Genomic DNA, 13546 nt, shown 5'->3' on the forward strand with positions numbered 1-13546 from the left:
CCCTGCCTTCACTGCAAGAGGCACTTGCAGGTGTGGAAGGCTAACACTGTGTAACCCATACTGTAATCCAGTCCTGACTAAGGAGAAATCAAGAGCTATTTCCAATTTAGATTTGCAAAACCAAACTGGGCTTAAAGCCAGAACTAGCCTAACCCAGTCAATTTCAAGACCCCAGAGCATGTGCAGCTGACCTGCTGGGCTGTGTGTTCAAGAGGGAGAACTTAGGACTAGCAATTAAGCAAAGTTACTCCAAATTAAGTAATAACCACCTCTGTGCAGCTGGTTTTACCCAGCACTATTGTGTCACTGAATGGAAGGCACAGAAGTACAGCAATTCCACTGTGCTACTCCCTGCCTAGAACACTGCCATGAACAGAGACCACTGAAACAGCTGGGGTTTATTATGTACAGAAAACACGGTGCAATGCAGTACATCTTCAGCCCAGCTTTGTAGCCAGTTCTTTAGCCTTTGCTTTTTCCAGCTTTGCAATACGAGCCACTGATTTTGGTCCCAGGACATTCCCGCCCCAGTGACGACGGATCTGCAAGGAAGGGAGAACAGGTTAAGAAACCTCATTGCATCTCTTACTGTGTCACTCAATTCTGCACAAGGGGAAGAGTTCCCTCAACTAGGAAGTCCTGCACATTTCAAGCACTGCACTGCATCTGGGGCAGCAAAGAGAAAAGCTTAAAATCTTTCCCAATGAGGGATGTTGGATTCAGCTATCCTGTAAGTGATGGATTTGGGGTATGGAGTTTAGGTAGCAGAAGGTGTTGCCCTCTCTACAATCCTTGCCCTAGTGTTGCTGTTTACTTCTAACCTGGTGACAGCTTTCACATTTTACCCCATCCTCAGGTAAAGGATCTGAGTACACTGTAAGAAAACCCAGGTATAACACAAGTATAAACTGATGTCACAATGTCCCATTTCTCCCTTCTGGGAATGTTAAAAGTGTAAAAAGACAAGGCCAGCAGCACAGAGAATCCTACCTCATCATATCTGTCATTGTAGTTGGTCTTGACAGCCTCCACCAGCTTTGCAAGGGCTCCTTTATCCTCCCTGTTGATGACAGTTTTAGTTCCTTTAGAGCCTGGATATAACATTTTCCATAAATATTTTGCCATAGAATTTCAAAGCTTCTACTGGCAACCCCATTTTTCAAGTTATGCAAAAGCATCACTTGCAAAGGGTTAACACTGCTCAGATTTTAGAGTAACCACCATTTTGGTAAACCAGAACAATCTGCACCTTCAAGATTTGATAGCAACATTTTTATCAGACACTACATAGGTGGTATTTTAAATTTTACTACTTCAGAGACACCCAAGTTTGCTACACCCACCTGCCCCAGACCCTGTGCTTAGGGCAATCTGCTTTCTCCACAAGACAATCAAGTGAGCTCCCAAACACTTACGGGTTAACCTGGGTGAAGGCCACGGAGGTGCAGGTCTTCCTGTGGACCAGCCTGCCCAGCCTGGCTTTGCCCTTGATGATGCAGTAGGGAACCCCCATCTTTCGGCACAGGGCTGGCAGGAAAACCACCAGCTGGAAGGGAAGGGAGTGCTGAGTAACTGAGGGAGAACAGCCCTTTGTGCTGGGTGTCAGCCTGGCCTGGGACAATTGCTCAGTGTTAAAAAGCTCGTTTTGCTCTTCACTGCTGGTTCAGGTGAAGAAATTCAAAACATCATTGCAAGGGCCCAGCCTCACTGTCCAACACACAAGTATCCCAGTTCTGGTAAATGTGTATTTTTTTAATGCGTTCTTTTTCTCGCAATTTGTCCTAAAATCCATTTTCGCCTCAGAAGCACTTCTGAGCCCACCCTAAGTTACACAGGTAGCCTGTAACTTGCTCACCTCAATGGGGTCTACATCATGGGCAATAACAACAAGCTGAGCTTTCTTGTTCTCCACCAGAGTTGTGACAGTATTAATACCTGAAAAACAAGTTCTAGATAAGCTTTGATTCCTCCAAGTCTATTTTCAGAGTTTTCTTGCAAGCCAACTCTGATTCCATAGCACAGCATTGCTATGGAAGTTACAAAAACTGCTCACATCAGTGGCACAAAGACATTTCATGGACAATTTGCTAGAGCTCAGGGTTAAAAAGCTCGTCTGTTTTGCTCTTCACTTTGAGCTCAGGTGAAGAAATTCATAACATCATTGCCATAGCTTGTCCAAGGCTGTGTGGCTGAAGAACCAGCTCTTCCATCAGTTCTCTCTCTCACCAAGTGCCACACTGCCATATTCCATCAGCTCAGGTACAAAGTTACCTGCTCGAAGGACTGGTGGCCGCTTGGTTGGAGCATCTCCCTTTCCTGCAGCTTTCTGTTCAGCACGAGCCAGTAGCCTCTGCTTTTTCTCTTGCTTATTTTCAGGCCTGTATTTGTGTGCCAGCTTCAGAAGCTGTGTGGCTGCAAGAGAACACCTACTAATTATTTGCATGACCTGCAAATCTTCGCATTATTTTTAAAAAAATACTGCGGTGCATCAGCGATCTTGGTGGTTGTCATCACATTTTTCACAGCAAAAAAAGTGATCATCATCTGCACAACCCAAGAGAAGAGCAGGATGAAAGCCTCTATTTGCCTGCACCTCTCATGGTACTGAGAGCTCCTTGACTGTCTGGATGAGGAAATGCCTGTGGACCCCCACAGCTATTATGGTTAGAGATTCACTGGCTCTTTTAAAGCCAGGAGCATCTAAGAGGAGGAAACTATTCTACACAGGTCTAAAGTTTTTATGTACAGACTCATTCACAGAAGACCCCTAAATCCCTTCTCTTCCTTCAGTGCCAGCCTGTTGGTTTTCTCCCAACACCTGCACTCCCACAGATGTCTCAAGCAATCTGTCTACAGCACCCTGGGCACTTCTAAACAAGCTAGAAGAACAAAATCACAGTTAAGATTGAATACAGGGTTTGGTTCAGTAAATAGAGCTTTAATATTTTCTAAATCCCCCTTCAGAGTACACAGGAACAGTCCAAGACTTAAGCCAGCAAACTGATTTTGGTATCACCCTGGTCACTATTAAAGCCTCCCTAAGACACTTCCAAAGACACACCCCAGCTCACCTTTGTTAAGGCTTATTTTGGTTTCTTTCCCCTTTTCTGAGGCACAGCCCATTTACAACCCAAGCCCAGAGAACCTTGTGGGGCACATCCTCACCTGTCTGGCGATCCAAGGCCTGGGTGAACTGGTTGATGGCAGGAGGCACCTTCAGACGTTTGTAGAGGATGGACCTCTGGCGCTGCAGCCGAATGTAGCGTGGCCATTTCACAAACCGAGTGAGGTCACGCTTGGGCTGGATATCCTGTCCTAAAAAAACCCACAGCCTTTAGCTCAGGGCTGCCCCAAATCCAGAGCAGTAGCACGGCAAGTGCACAAGAGCATCAGTGATCTTGGTGGTAATGTGTCAGCACGGCCACTCAGATAGCAAATATTCTTTCACATCATCTGCACCTTGTACAAGAATGGCACTGCACAAAGTCTGCAGTGATTTTTATCTATTCACTGAACAAGGAAAAAAGCATAGGAGCAACCATCCCAAATATTCATTTACTCACCAATGCCAAAATTCTTGGGCCTCTTCTCAAAGAGGGGATTGACAACCTTCTTGGCCTCCTGCTTCTTCACTACAGCAGGGGCCGGTGCCACCTTCTTGCCCTTGGCCTTCTTTCCTTTCGGCTGCAAGCAACAAACACACTCTACCTTCTTTTGCCTCCAAAAGTCACGTGCTTGGAAAAGTTACCAGCCCACCCTGGAAAGGCATTTATTTCTCCAAGCGTTTCATCAGCCTCGCGGCCTCCCATGCTCGCTCTGCTCTCTCAGAGCAAATCCTTCGCTTTACATTTACAAGGTTTAAAAACCACGCCGAAAGAGAAAAGGATTAAAGGGAGCGTGTTAATCGGCTACACCCCAGAGCAGCCGAGACACCCCCACGGCGCGTTACAGACCACCCAACTTACCCCGGGAACGCCCCGTGGCCTGGCCGGGCTGCCCGACCCGTCGGCAGCCACAGGTTCCGGGCCCGGGCGGACAGGCCCATACGCGGCCTTCCCCCATCACCGCAAATCTGGCACGAAACACCGCTCCACCGCCTCCCCCAGCACCCGACCACCCTCGCGGCGCTGCCGCAATCCATCGGCGGCAGCGGATGACGGCGGGCGGCCCCAGATGGCGGCGGATGGCCCCGGCCCCCCCTCCAGCGCCGCCGCCATCACTCACCATCTTGGACGGTGGGAGAGAAAGGCGGAGCGATGCCTGCCGGGAGATATCTACGGCGCGCGAGGTCTCGCGAGAGCGCGGGAGGGCGGGACGGGGTCGGGTCCGTGAGGGGAGGGCGCGGCCATGGCGCAGCCCCGGGTGCTGCCCCAGAGCAAGGAGACCCTGCTGCAGTCCTACAACAAGCGCCTCAAGGACGATGTCAAATCCATCATGGATAACTTCACCGAGATCATCAAGACGGCCAAGGTGGGCCTGAGCTGGCCGGGAGCCCCGCGGGAGCAACCCGGCTGCTAAGCGGGGAAGGGCGGGGGCATGCGTGGAAGAAGGGGGTGGGAGGGGAGGACCTTTCGTAGAATCCCCGAAAGTTAAAGACTTTAAAGGGACCTTAAAGATCGTCTCGTTCCACCCCCTGCCATGGGCAGCCCCGCTCAACCTGGCCTTGAACGCTATGTGAATTGAGCTGTAATTCACACGCAGACGTGAATTTCACATATGTAATGTGTGATCTCATTTCCCATATATAGGAAATCCACATACGTACCCACAAATATATTCCCATACATTATACCTTATAACATAGTTATTGTCTATTGGAATATTAAATATGTAGAGGTGGATTTGTGTACTTTTTTCTTCAGATCGAGGATGAAACTCAGGTCTCTCGAGCAACCCAGGGTGAGCAAGATAACTACGAGATGCACGTCAGAGCTGCAAATATTGTGAGTAGCAATATGCTCAAACCTGTGGGCAGCACATCCTGCAGGGGCTCTTGGGTTCATCTTTGGATCTTTATATCACTCCCAAGGACTGCTGCCAGGAGAGAAACTTCATGCTTGGGATGGCTGGAGAAGGCTGGGTCAGAATTCTGTCAGAATCCCCCTCGTGTATTGTGGGAGTTTTTATCCAAAGTTTGAGCTGAAGGAGCAGCTTGGGAGATCTTGGAGCAAAAGCCTTGTTCTGATGTGTGATTTTTCTCACTGCTACAAGGTCCGAGCTGGTGAGTCCTTGATGAAACTTGTGTCTGACCTGAAGCAGTTCTTGATCCTCAATGATTTCCCCTCTGTGAACGAGGCCATCAACCAGCGCAACCAGCAGCTGAGGAGCCTGCAGGAGGAGTGTGACAAGAAGCTGATTGCACTGCGGGATGAGATCTCCATTGACCTGTACGAGCTAGAAGAAGAATATTACTCTTCCAGGTACAAATAGGGCAGTGGACTCTGCCTTACAAATCCAGGCCTTTTTGGGGTAGTTAGTCCAGACCATCAAACAGCCCATAGAGTATTGGTGTTGAGAATGTTCCCAAAAATTTTCAGTCCTACTTTTAATTAGGTCAAACTCTTTTTCTGCAACTCAAGCAACTGCCTTTTCCTTGTAGATAGCCTACAGGGTATAAATGTCCTGGTGAAGGAAGTGTTAATAGCATCCCAGGTTTGGTAGGTAATTTCCTTAGGCTTCTTGTTGTAATCATTAGAAAAGAAGATGAATTTCCCTGGGGGAAATCCCTTTGAAGGAGCCTCTGGCTCTCTCCCTACAGAGACCAGCATGCTGAGCTGGGTTCTGATGCCACCTCACCTTCATGGTGACTCCTTTCACAAGTGACCTAGTCACACATTGTGCCTTTTCCTTCACAGTCCACTGCCCCCAGCTGCCTCCAGGCCTGCTGGGGTCAACATTTGCAAGGAGCAAACAGACTTCTCAGTTTCATTGAATTATGAAGTATTGTGATAGGATTTTCTAAGGAATTACTTATTACTGATTTGTTTGTGGGATTTTTAGTATTTTTGAAAGTCTCTTATTTAGCAAATATTTTTGAGAATTCAGACACTTTATTTTTTTTTGTCATGCACTCCAGCACTTCTAGTTAATGATGCAGTAAATTAAAGCAGAAAAAAACAAATGTAAACTTGGTTATTTTGGTTGCACTTTCCAAGCTAAGTGAAGTCAGTGCAATAATTCTAGGATTTTTAAACAAACATTTAACTTCTAAAAATCTTACTTAAAATTTTACTGACCAGGTTTTCTATATTTGTCTTTTCCTTTTTTCTAAGAATGCTGAATGCCTATAGCCCCAGCTAAATCAACTAAATTGCTGAATATCTTTGAAAATAAGGCCATTGTTTATGAGTAATATGTGTATTTTAAGAGTAAGAAGATAATAATATGACACAGCTTAGAGGTAAAAATTTAAAGTCATTTTTCAAACTTTATTCAGTTTTTTGAGGAGGTTGTGATGATCACAAACCCAAGCATCTGTGCAGGTGCTGATAGGTCCATGGCATAGCAGTGAGCTTATCCAAAGGGATGACAGCGGCCCACATGTGCCACCCTGTCCCCAGACTGCCACCACTGTGTGCTGGTCACTCTCACTTTTGGGCTGAGGGGTTCTGGCCATGCTGGCATGGTCTGTTCACCTGCCTGGCCCCAAGTGCCACACAAAGCAACCCTTGCTGACAGAACTAACATGGGAGCACAAATGTTGGTGTACATCAGATGGATTTGCCTTCCTGCTCTTTCTTATGGGTCATGAGGTGAGGAAGCCTGGCAACTCTGCAGAGCTGTGATCTGACACTTTGTTATCGTGTAGCACTTGGTCATTGGCTTTTAGCGCTTCCTCCCTTCCTGTGCTCTTTCCTGTCTTTTTCTGCACCAAAGAAATGTGTCTGTAAATATAGAAACAGTGTTTTATTCAAAGTCCTTTTATAATTAGAATATGACAATATTTTTAATGAAATCTTATTGTCTAATGTGGGGGAAAGGGTTTCTGTTATGTCACAGCCATGTTTCAGTGGCTGTCAGCACAACAGCCTGTTTGCCCCCAAAGGGGAGTTCCTTGCTGTCCTGGGAATCCCCTTCTGTTGTAGGGTCAGGTGTTTGCCAGGCTTTTTATATGCACATGGGACTTTTGATGAGACCCAAAAGCAGGTCCTTGAAACTAAACCCGAAAAGATTGTCCTGAAGGACCCTTTGCTTTCCTGCCCTGGGGTCAAGTAGTTTTCTGGAGCTGTCCCTCTGCACTCAGACTGGCTGGGTGCCTCAGGGGAGTAGTGAAGTCCCTTCCATGCACTGAGGAGCCTTCCCAGGACAGGGCAGCAGGCTGACCAGTGCTCCTGGCTTTTGAGAAGTGTTAGCTGACAGGTAGAACTTAGACTCTGGAACTGTTCTAACTGGAGCAGCAAGAGAAGCAGTCATGCTTCTGACACAGCTGAAATGTGGTTAGCAACTCCCCTGCCACTGTGGTCAGATTCTCCTGGGAAATCGTGGACTGAGCTCTGTGACAGAACAGGAGTTGTAGTTCTGGTTCAGTCCTGATGGTCTTTTTAATTGAACCCAGCTCCACTGTGTTGTGAGCTGATCTTCCAAGGGATTTTACAGAAGCCCCAGATACAAAACCTGCATCCACTGTCTTACTTCTCCTGCAAAGCTAGCTGGGTGATGCTGCCAGAAAAGAGCTCAGCTTGCACCTAGTGCTTTGTGTGCTTGTTCCTCAAAGTGGTAACTGCAAGTCCAGCTTGCCTTCTCTCATCCTAACCCCCAGACCTGCATTTGTGTTCCATTGCTCCCTCCTCTGAGATCACAGGAGCTGTCTTGAGTGTGGGGTTAAATCTCACGTTTCATGTTTGTGCAATATGAACTGTCTCATATTTCTATACTTAAAATATTTCCCTAAGCATCAGTCCATACATTACAAATGTAAATAAAGCTGCAACAACAAAATCACTTGACCCATTGGGTTTGTTTTTCTCTGAATGCAAGCTGCTTTCTGTTCCAGCACTCACTTTGTCTTGGGTGTCTCATGTGTGCAGCTCCTTCTCTCTGGGATTTGTGTTGGTTTTGTTCCAGTTCTTTCCATGTTTCTTTTTAGTTTTGGCCCTTCCACATTATATTTTCCTCAGAGTGTGGGCAAGAATTATCCAGTTGTTTAAAAACCTTGTTTTCCCACACTGCTGGTTCATGCAGTGTTGGAATCCAGCCAGCTGCTTTTAGAGGCATTGTTAGCTCAGGCTCCTTGGGAAAAGGCAGGAGCTGTCAGTACTTTATAATCAAACTGGGAAGCTTCAATTGAAGACCCAAACCTACCTGTGGAGCACTTTTTTGAAAGGTCAGGAGTGCAAATAGGGTTCTTCTTTATTGTGACAGGGACAGGCCCTAAAACAATTGTGGCAGGTTTTGGGTTGTTTTTGTTTTGGGGTTTTTTGTCTGTTTGTTTGTTTGTTTGGGGGTTTTTTTGTTTGTTTTTTGGGGGGGGTTTGTGGGCTTTTTGTGTTTTTTTTTTTTTTTGTTTAGAATTTAGAGCAGGATTTCTGTTTTTTCCTCACATAGGTTGCAGTCTAACTCCGAGTAAAATAATTGTGGGTAAGGTCCATGTCTCACTCATCAGAACTGGCATATTTGGGGGTACCTGGACTTCAGCTCAGATCTTTTCAGAGACCTGAAGTGTCTGGGTTAGAATTGAGCCTCTGTTTCATTTTGTAACCACTTCTTTCTCTGAAATTGCCCCAATCCTCCCCAGGTCCAAGAAGTTTTAGGACCAGCCCCTAGGGGGGATGTCTTAGGGAAGGCAAATGCTCCACAATTTAGGATGATTTCATGAACACAAACCTTATATCCAGCATTTTTTTTTGCCATTTTCTTAATGCTTTGCTTCTGTCTTGCTCCCTCCACCCTTTCCATCCCTCCCCTCCTCTGTCACCACACCTGCTCTCTCCTCACTGGGGTTGTTTGTTCTGGAAAGCTACAGTCTGTGTGACAGCAATGATCTCCCACTGTGCGAAGCCTACTGGAGACAAGACTTCGCCACGCTGTCCCCGGAGAGCCTCTCGATGCCTCTGGCAGCCGCCACAGCAGAGCAGAGCGTTGCCACCTCGCAGAGTTCCACCCCGTCGCACCCGCACGTGAACGGGCACGGGGCGGGCCCCGCCGAGCATTCCTGAAGAGGATCGGGATCCGCTGCTGCCGGGTGTGCTTGGTGCGGGGATGGCCCTGCCGCGGCACCGCGCTGCTGGAAGTCTTCCTCCTGCTGTGCTGAGCAAGCGGCTCCTGCTGTCGGGAGGAGGCACTGGAGCTGTGCTGGCAGAATTCTGCTCCCTGCACGGCTGCAGTGCTTCCTCCACGCCAGGACCTTGCCAGGAGTGTTCCTGTCCCTTAAGAGATAGAGATATGTAGGCACAAAGTGAATCTCGTTATAACAAATTAGAGTCAGGTTTGCTTTAACGTGGTAGTTACGTGTAGAGTTCATTAGAAGTCCAGTTTGTTTCCATGTGAGTGTTGGGAGCTGAATTTCTTTGGGATAAACTTGAGCCAAATGTGGGGGCAGTGAGCATATTGGGGGTTTTTACTCTGCTTCCCAAGGTTCTTGACATTCTGGCTGCTTTAAAGCTCTCTCAGGATGGCATCTGACAACCTCTGGTCTACTGTAAAGAGACTTATATTATTTTTACACACTGTCTTCACTGTCAAAATGCTTTACAAACTTGAACTTTTGATTTGGAAGGAGGATCCCACGAGACCCTCATGGAAGAGCAGTGCTCCCCCATTGGAAGAAGAACAGGCAAACAGGGATCAGACTGAGGGGTCAGTGATGCCACTTGCTCAAAGCCACGAAGAGAAGCAGTGTCATGCTTTAGTGCTTTAGTCAGTTGATTTCTTCCTCAATGTTTACACAGAAATTCCTGTTAATATCGTCTGAGCTAACATGGAGCCACTGTTTATGTTGGCTTTTAGTTTTGTCTAATGAAAAAAACCTTGAGATCAGTGGGGGATACTCAAGTTACTCTCCATTTCCTTCCAAAGAAACACATTTGGTGCTTGGTCTGCTGCTGTTCAGCAGCTCAGCACATTTTCTGTCCTTTCCTTTGGTGGTGGCTCTGCCTTGGCTTGAGCTGTGCAGCTGAAGGGGAGATGCCACTGAGCTGATCAGTGTCACCACAGCTCGGTGTCACGAGCACCACAGAGCCACTCGTGCATTCCAACAACTGAGCTGAACTTCCCAGCTTTCTGCTGTAATGTGTCATTTCTTAGGATGTGAATTTTGCTATTTTTTTGTTTCTTTTTCTTCCATCCGTTTATTTTTGTAATTAGGTGACTTAATAAAACTGACTGTTTTGTATAATTTTTAAGGCGTGTGTTTTCAGCCACGAGGCTCTGTGAAAGTGTCACAACACGAGCGTGCTCCTGCCAGGGGATGAGCATTATCCTGCAGGCTGTGAAGCAAACCCCGCTCCCTGCAGCTGGTCCCATACAGGGGCTGCAGGAACCATCACGAAACTCGTCCTTGTTCTGGGCACCTCACCCCGGTGCTGGGGGAAGTCCGGTTTTATCCTCCAGTAAAGGGAGGTTTGGCAAAGGACGATTTGGGAGCTGCGGCGGAGGCGAACCGGGGGCTACCTGCGGGGCTCCGGGAAGGTATCTGGAAAGAACGGGGTTGGCAGCCCCCCAGGAGAAGCCCGAGCATCGCTGGCGTGGCTGACGGACACGCTCGGTCCGCGCTGGCCGCGCCGGGCCCGCGGTAGCCCCGGCGGGGGCGGCTCCGGCTCCGGCTCCGGGCCCGGCGCTGCCGTCACTTCCCGGCCGGCGCGTCTCACCCATCACTTCCTGCCGGGAGCTCCACGAGGAGGGCACCGCGGTCCCCAGGCTGCCCCCGGGGAGGGGACTGCACCTCCGGGACCCGGCAATGGCCAGCCTGGCCGCCCAGGACTCCTACCTGCAGGGCTTGGCCAGGAGAGCCGGCGTGCAGCACGCCCCGGAATCTCGGAAGAGGAAATTTGGTACTGGAAATGTTCTTCGGTTCTGTCCTGTCCGGCCGGTTTGTGGGAGGCTGAACGCACCCACCGGGTGCTTGGCCCGCGGTTGTGCCGGTTTATAACAAAAAACCAATCTGCTAAAACACGGATGTCCTGAACACGTTGTACACATTGTACTGGGAGCCCTGGAAGTCTCCATTCGCTGTGGTGAGGGATGTGGAGTGCTGGGATTTTATGGAAGTGTGCGAGGATGTTTGGTCTATTAAATAAATCTTAAAACATATAAATCTTGAACATTATGATATGCCATTGCAATGCTGAAACTTTAGTCGTCATTAATAACTGAATGTTATGAGTGGGAATATAGCATTGTTCTCTTTTTTGTAATTTGTTTTTACCTTCTAGTGTCTAAGCCAGGCCAGCCCGAGGATGCTGGTAGACAGGTCAAGAAACAGAAAAAAAAGAAGCCCAGGAAGCAAACTGAAAAGAATGCTCCTTCAGCCAAACAAGTGGTTTCTAACACCAGTAAACCCACTCCAGGACAGAAAGCAGCCCCTCAAGCCAGCAAATCATCTCTACAGGATGGTACACAGAACAGAAAGGAGAGCTTGGCTACAGGTAAGAATTCCAGCTTTGCTATGGTCAGATTAAAGTGATCTGGGCTGAGCTGGCTGCATTTCACTTGCTTCACACAAGTCTAGTTTGGAAAGCCTGAATTGAGAACATCTTTGCTTATTTCATGTGGCCCAGAAGCTTTTGCCTATGGACAGGAATTTGTGCCATCACCACTGGGTGGCTCTCTGGAAGTGGTGCTTCACTGAACTGCAGAGGTTTTGTGCATGTGAGTAGCTTTGGGAATTACACGTGGATACAATCCCTGCCCTGCCAGCTCAGCTTTCCTTTATGACAGTGAAAAGCCAGAGAAAAGATGTCCTGAGCCTCTCTGTTCCACAAGCTTGGTACTTGTCTTTGGCTTGCCAGGCAACCCCAGGGCATGCCAGGCCACTGCTGGCAGTGTTGAATGATAAAAGGAGAAATTCTAAAGAAACCAATGAAATAGAAAGCTGGGTTTGTTTGGATTTTCCGTTCCATTCACAGCTTCTAAAGAATTCCCAGAGTTTTTCCCATAGCCAGAGGAAGTGCTGCTGTTCAGCTGGTGCTGGTTTTTAAGTATTTTTATTTTTCTCCCTCTAATTTTCAGGAAGCAAAAGTGAACTGAATTCCCCTTCTGTTTCTGCAATCAGTCTGTTGCGTCAGAGACTCCACGAGAAGATTAAAAAGGCTTCTGGACAGGTATGGGAGTTCTGAATGTGTATCCACATGTGTGTTTATGAACTGGAAATTCTCCCCAGCCTCCCAGGGTGTGTGGGGACAGGATCTCACAGGCTTAGGGTTTGAGCTGGTTCCATCTCATAAGGAATTGCCTGTAGGTATTGCCAGTGACCTGTATATGTTCTGGGGAAAACCTGTGAGAAAAGATGGGGTCAGCTTCAAGGAGAATGTGCCTTTGGTGATTTTTAGGAAAAAGCAGAATAGTGGGAGGCTGAAAGGTAACATCTACAAGCTGTTGAGGAAAAGCAAAGATTTGAAACGTTGTTACTGTGTTTAGTGTCTCTTAACAGCTGAGTCACCGCTTCACATCAAGGGTAGTGCTTCTTAGGGGGAGTTTGAAATCAGGAACTTGGGGACAGCCCACTTTTACTTCTGCTTTAATCCTTTAAGGCTTCTCATTCATGTCCATCCTCTCCTTAGGATAATACCAAAGAGTTAACCCCTGCAGTCCTGGAGAAGAGGCAGCGAAGGAAGTATGAGAGAGAGAGAAGGAAACGACGACGAAAGGAGTTGAAGATGAAGGCAAAAATGGAGAAGAAAGAAACTGAGGAGGTACCAGCAGAGCCAGAAAACAAAAAGGAGGAGAGCAAAGCTGAGATTGTCTTCAACAGGGTTGAAGTTCATGAAGAAAATGAGTTGAACAAGATCCAGAAGAAGAAAGAGAAGAGGAAAGCGGTGAAAGGCAATATCACTCCTCTGACAGGCAAGAACTACAAGCAGCTGCTGAGCAGGCTGGAGACCAGGAAGAATAAACTGGAGGAGCTCAAGGAGAAGGACGAGAAGAAAGCTCAGGAGCTGGAGACCAAGATAAAGTGGACAAATGCCCTCTACAAGGCGGAAGGGGTGAAGATCCGTGACGACGAGGAGCGTCTGAAGGAGGCCCTGAAGCGCAAGGAGAAGCGGAAAGCCCAGCGCAAGAGGCAGTGGGAACAACGGACTGTGAGGGTGGTGGAAAAGATGCAGCAGCGGCAGGACAAGCGCCACAAGAACATCCAGAAGAAAAAGAAGGAAAGGATAGAGAAGAAGAAAGCCAGGGCTCGGAAGAAGGGCCGGGTTTTGCCAGAGGACTTGAAAAAAGCTGGGTTAAAGTGAGAGCGAGGCAGCTCTCCTGGCTTTGGGGTTCCAGGGTGGGTGCCTGTCTGTCACACACGGCTGTGTCACTGTCCCAGGCTGTGGGACATGCACTGCCACAGCTTCCCAGCCTCATCATACTAAAAAAACAGTTGTATGTTTGTTAATAAAGATTTCTA

General features: G+C 47.9%; 3 protein-coding genes and 4 non-coding genes across 10 annotated transcripts; 2 read left to right on the forward strand and 5 right to left on the reverse strand.

The window, feature by feature from the left end:
• Window positions 1-383: 383 nt before the first annotated feature.
• RPL7A (ribosomal protein L7a) lies at window positions 384-4276 on the reverse strand. 2 transcript variants are annotated; one of them, XM_062505872.1, is made up of 8 exons: window positions 4225-4276; window positions 3564-3684; window positions 3166-3315; window positions 2272-2412; window positions 1856-1935; window positions 1416-1546; window positions 991-1060; window positions 384-542 (listed from the first exon to the last, which is right to left on the reverse strand). In XM_062505872.1, exons 1-8 carry the CDS (start codon window positions 4225-4227, stop codon window positions 438-440), a joined length of 801 nt encoding a protein of 266 aa, XP_062361856.1. In that variant the 5' UTR covers window positions 4228-4276; the 3' UTR covers window positions 384-437. The 2 variants fall into 2 exon arrangements, with proteins under 2 accessions (XP_062361856.1, XP_062361855.1); XM_062505871.1 differs by lacking the exon at window positions 4225-4276 and having other exon boundaries at window positions 2272-2426.
• LOC134051881 (small nucleolar RNA SNORD36) lies at window positions 1621-1694 on the reverse strand. The gene has a single exon (XR_009933815.1). It is a non-coding gene; the product is annotated as a small nucleolar RNA SNORD36 (small nucleolar RNA).
• LOC134051886 (small nucleolar RNA SNORD36) lies at window positions 2090-2167 on the reverse strand. Its single transcript, XR_009933820.1, has one exon. It is a non-coding gene; the product is annotated as a small nucleolar RNA SNORD36 (small nucleolar RNA).
• LOC134051888 (small nucleolar RNA SNORD24) lies at window positions 2485-2549 on the reverse strand. The gene has a single exon (XR_009933822.1). It is a non-coding gene; the product is annotated as a small nucleolar RNA SNORD24 (small nucleolar RNA).
• Window positions 3386-3458, reverse strand: LOC134051887 (small nucleolar RNA SNORD24). Its single transcript, XR_009933821.1, has one exon. It is a non-coding gene; the product is annotated as a small nucleolar RNA SNORD24 (small nucleolar RNA).
• A 58-nt stretch (window positions 4277-4334) lies between the features above and the next one.
• On the forward strand, window positions 4335-10401 carry MED22 (mediator complex subunit 22). 3 transcript variants are annotated; one of them, XM_062505873.1, is made up of 4 exons: window positions 4335-4470; window positions 4863-4943; window positions 5212-5420; window positions 8957-10401. In XM_062505873.1, the coding sequence occupies exons 1-4, from the start codon at window positions 4348-4350 to the stop codon at window positions 9153-9155; spliced, it is 612 nt and encodes a 203-aa protein (XP_062361857.1). In that variant the 5' UTR covers window positions 4335-4347; the 3' UTR covers window positions 9156-10401. The 3 variants fall into 3 exon arrangements, with proteins under 3 accessions (XP_062361857.1, XP_062361859.1, XP_062361858.1); XM_062505875.1 differs by having other exon boundaries at window positions 9716-10401; XM_062505874.1 differs by having other exon boundaries at window positions 8963-9166.
• A 431-nt stretch (window positions 10402-10832) lies between these two features.
• Window positions 10833-13546, forward strand: SURF6 (surfeit 6). The gene is made up of 4 exons (XM_062505870.1): window positions 10833-10988; window positions 11370-11582; window positions 12166-12257; window positions 12717-13546. Exons 1-4 carry the CDS (start codon window positions 10895-10897, stop codon window positions 13386-13388), a joined length of 1071 nt encoding a protein of 356 aa, XP_062361854.1. The 5' UTR covers window positions 10833-10894; the 3' UTR covers window positions 13389-13546.

Source organism: Cinclus cinclus, chromosome 19 (genome assembly GCF_963662255.1).
Source record: "Cinclus cinclus chromosome 19, bCinCin1.1, whole genome shotgun sequence".
Lineage (NCBI taxonomy): Eukaryota > Metazoa > Chordata > Aves > Passeriformes > Cinclidae > Cinclus > Cinclus cinclus.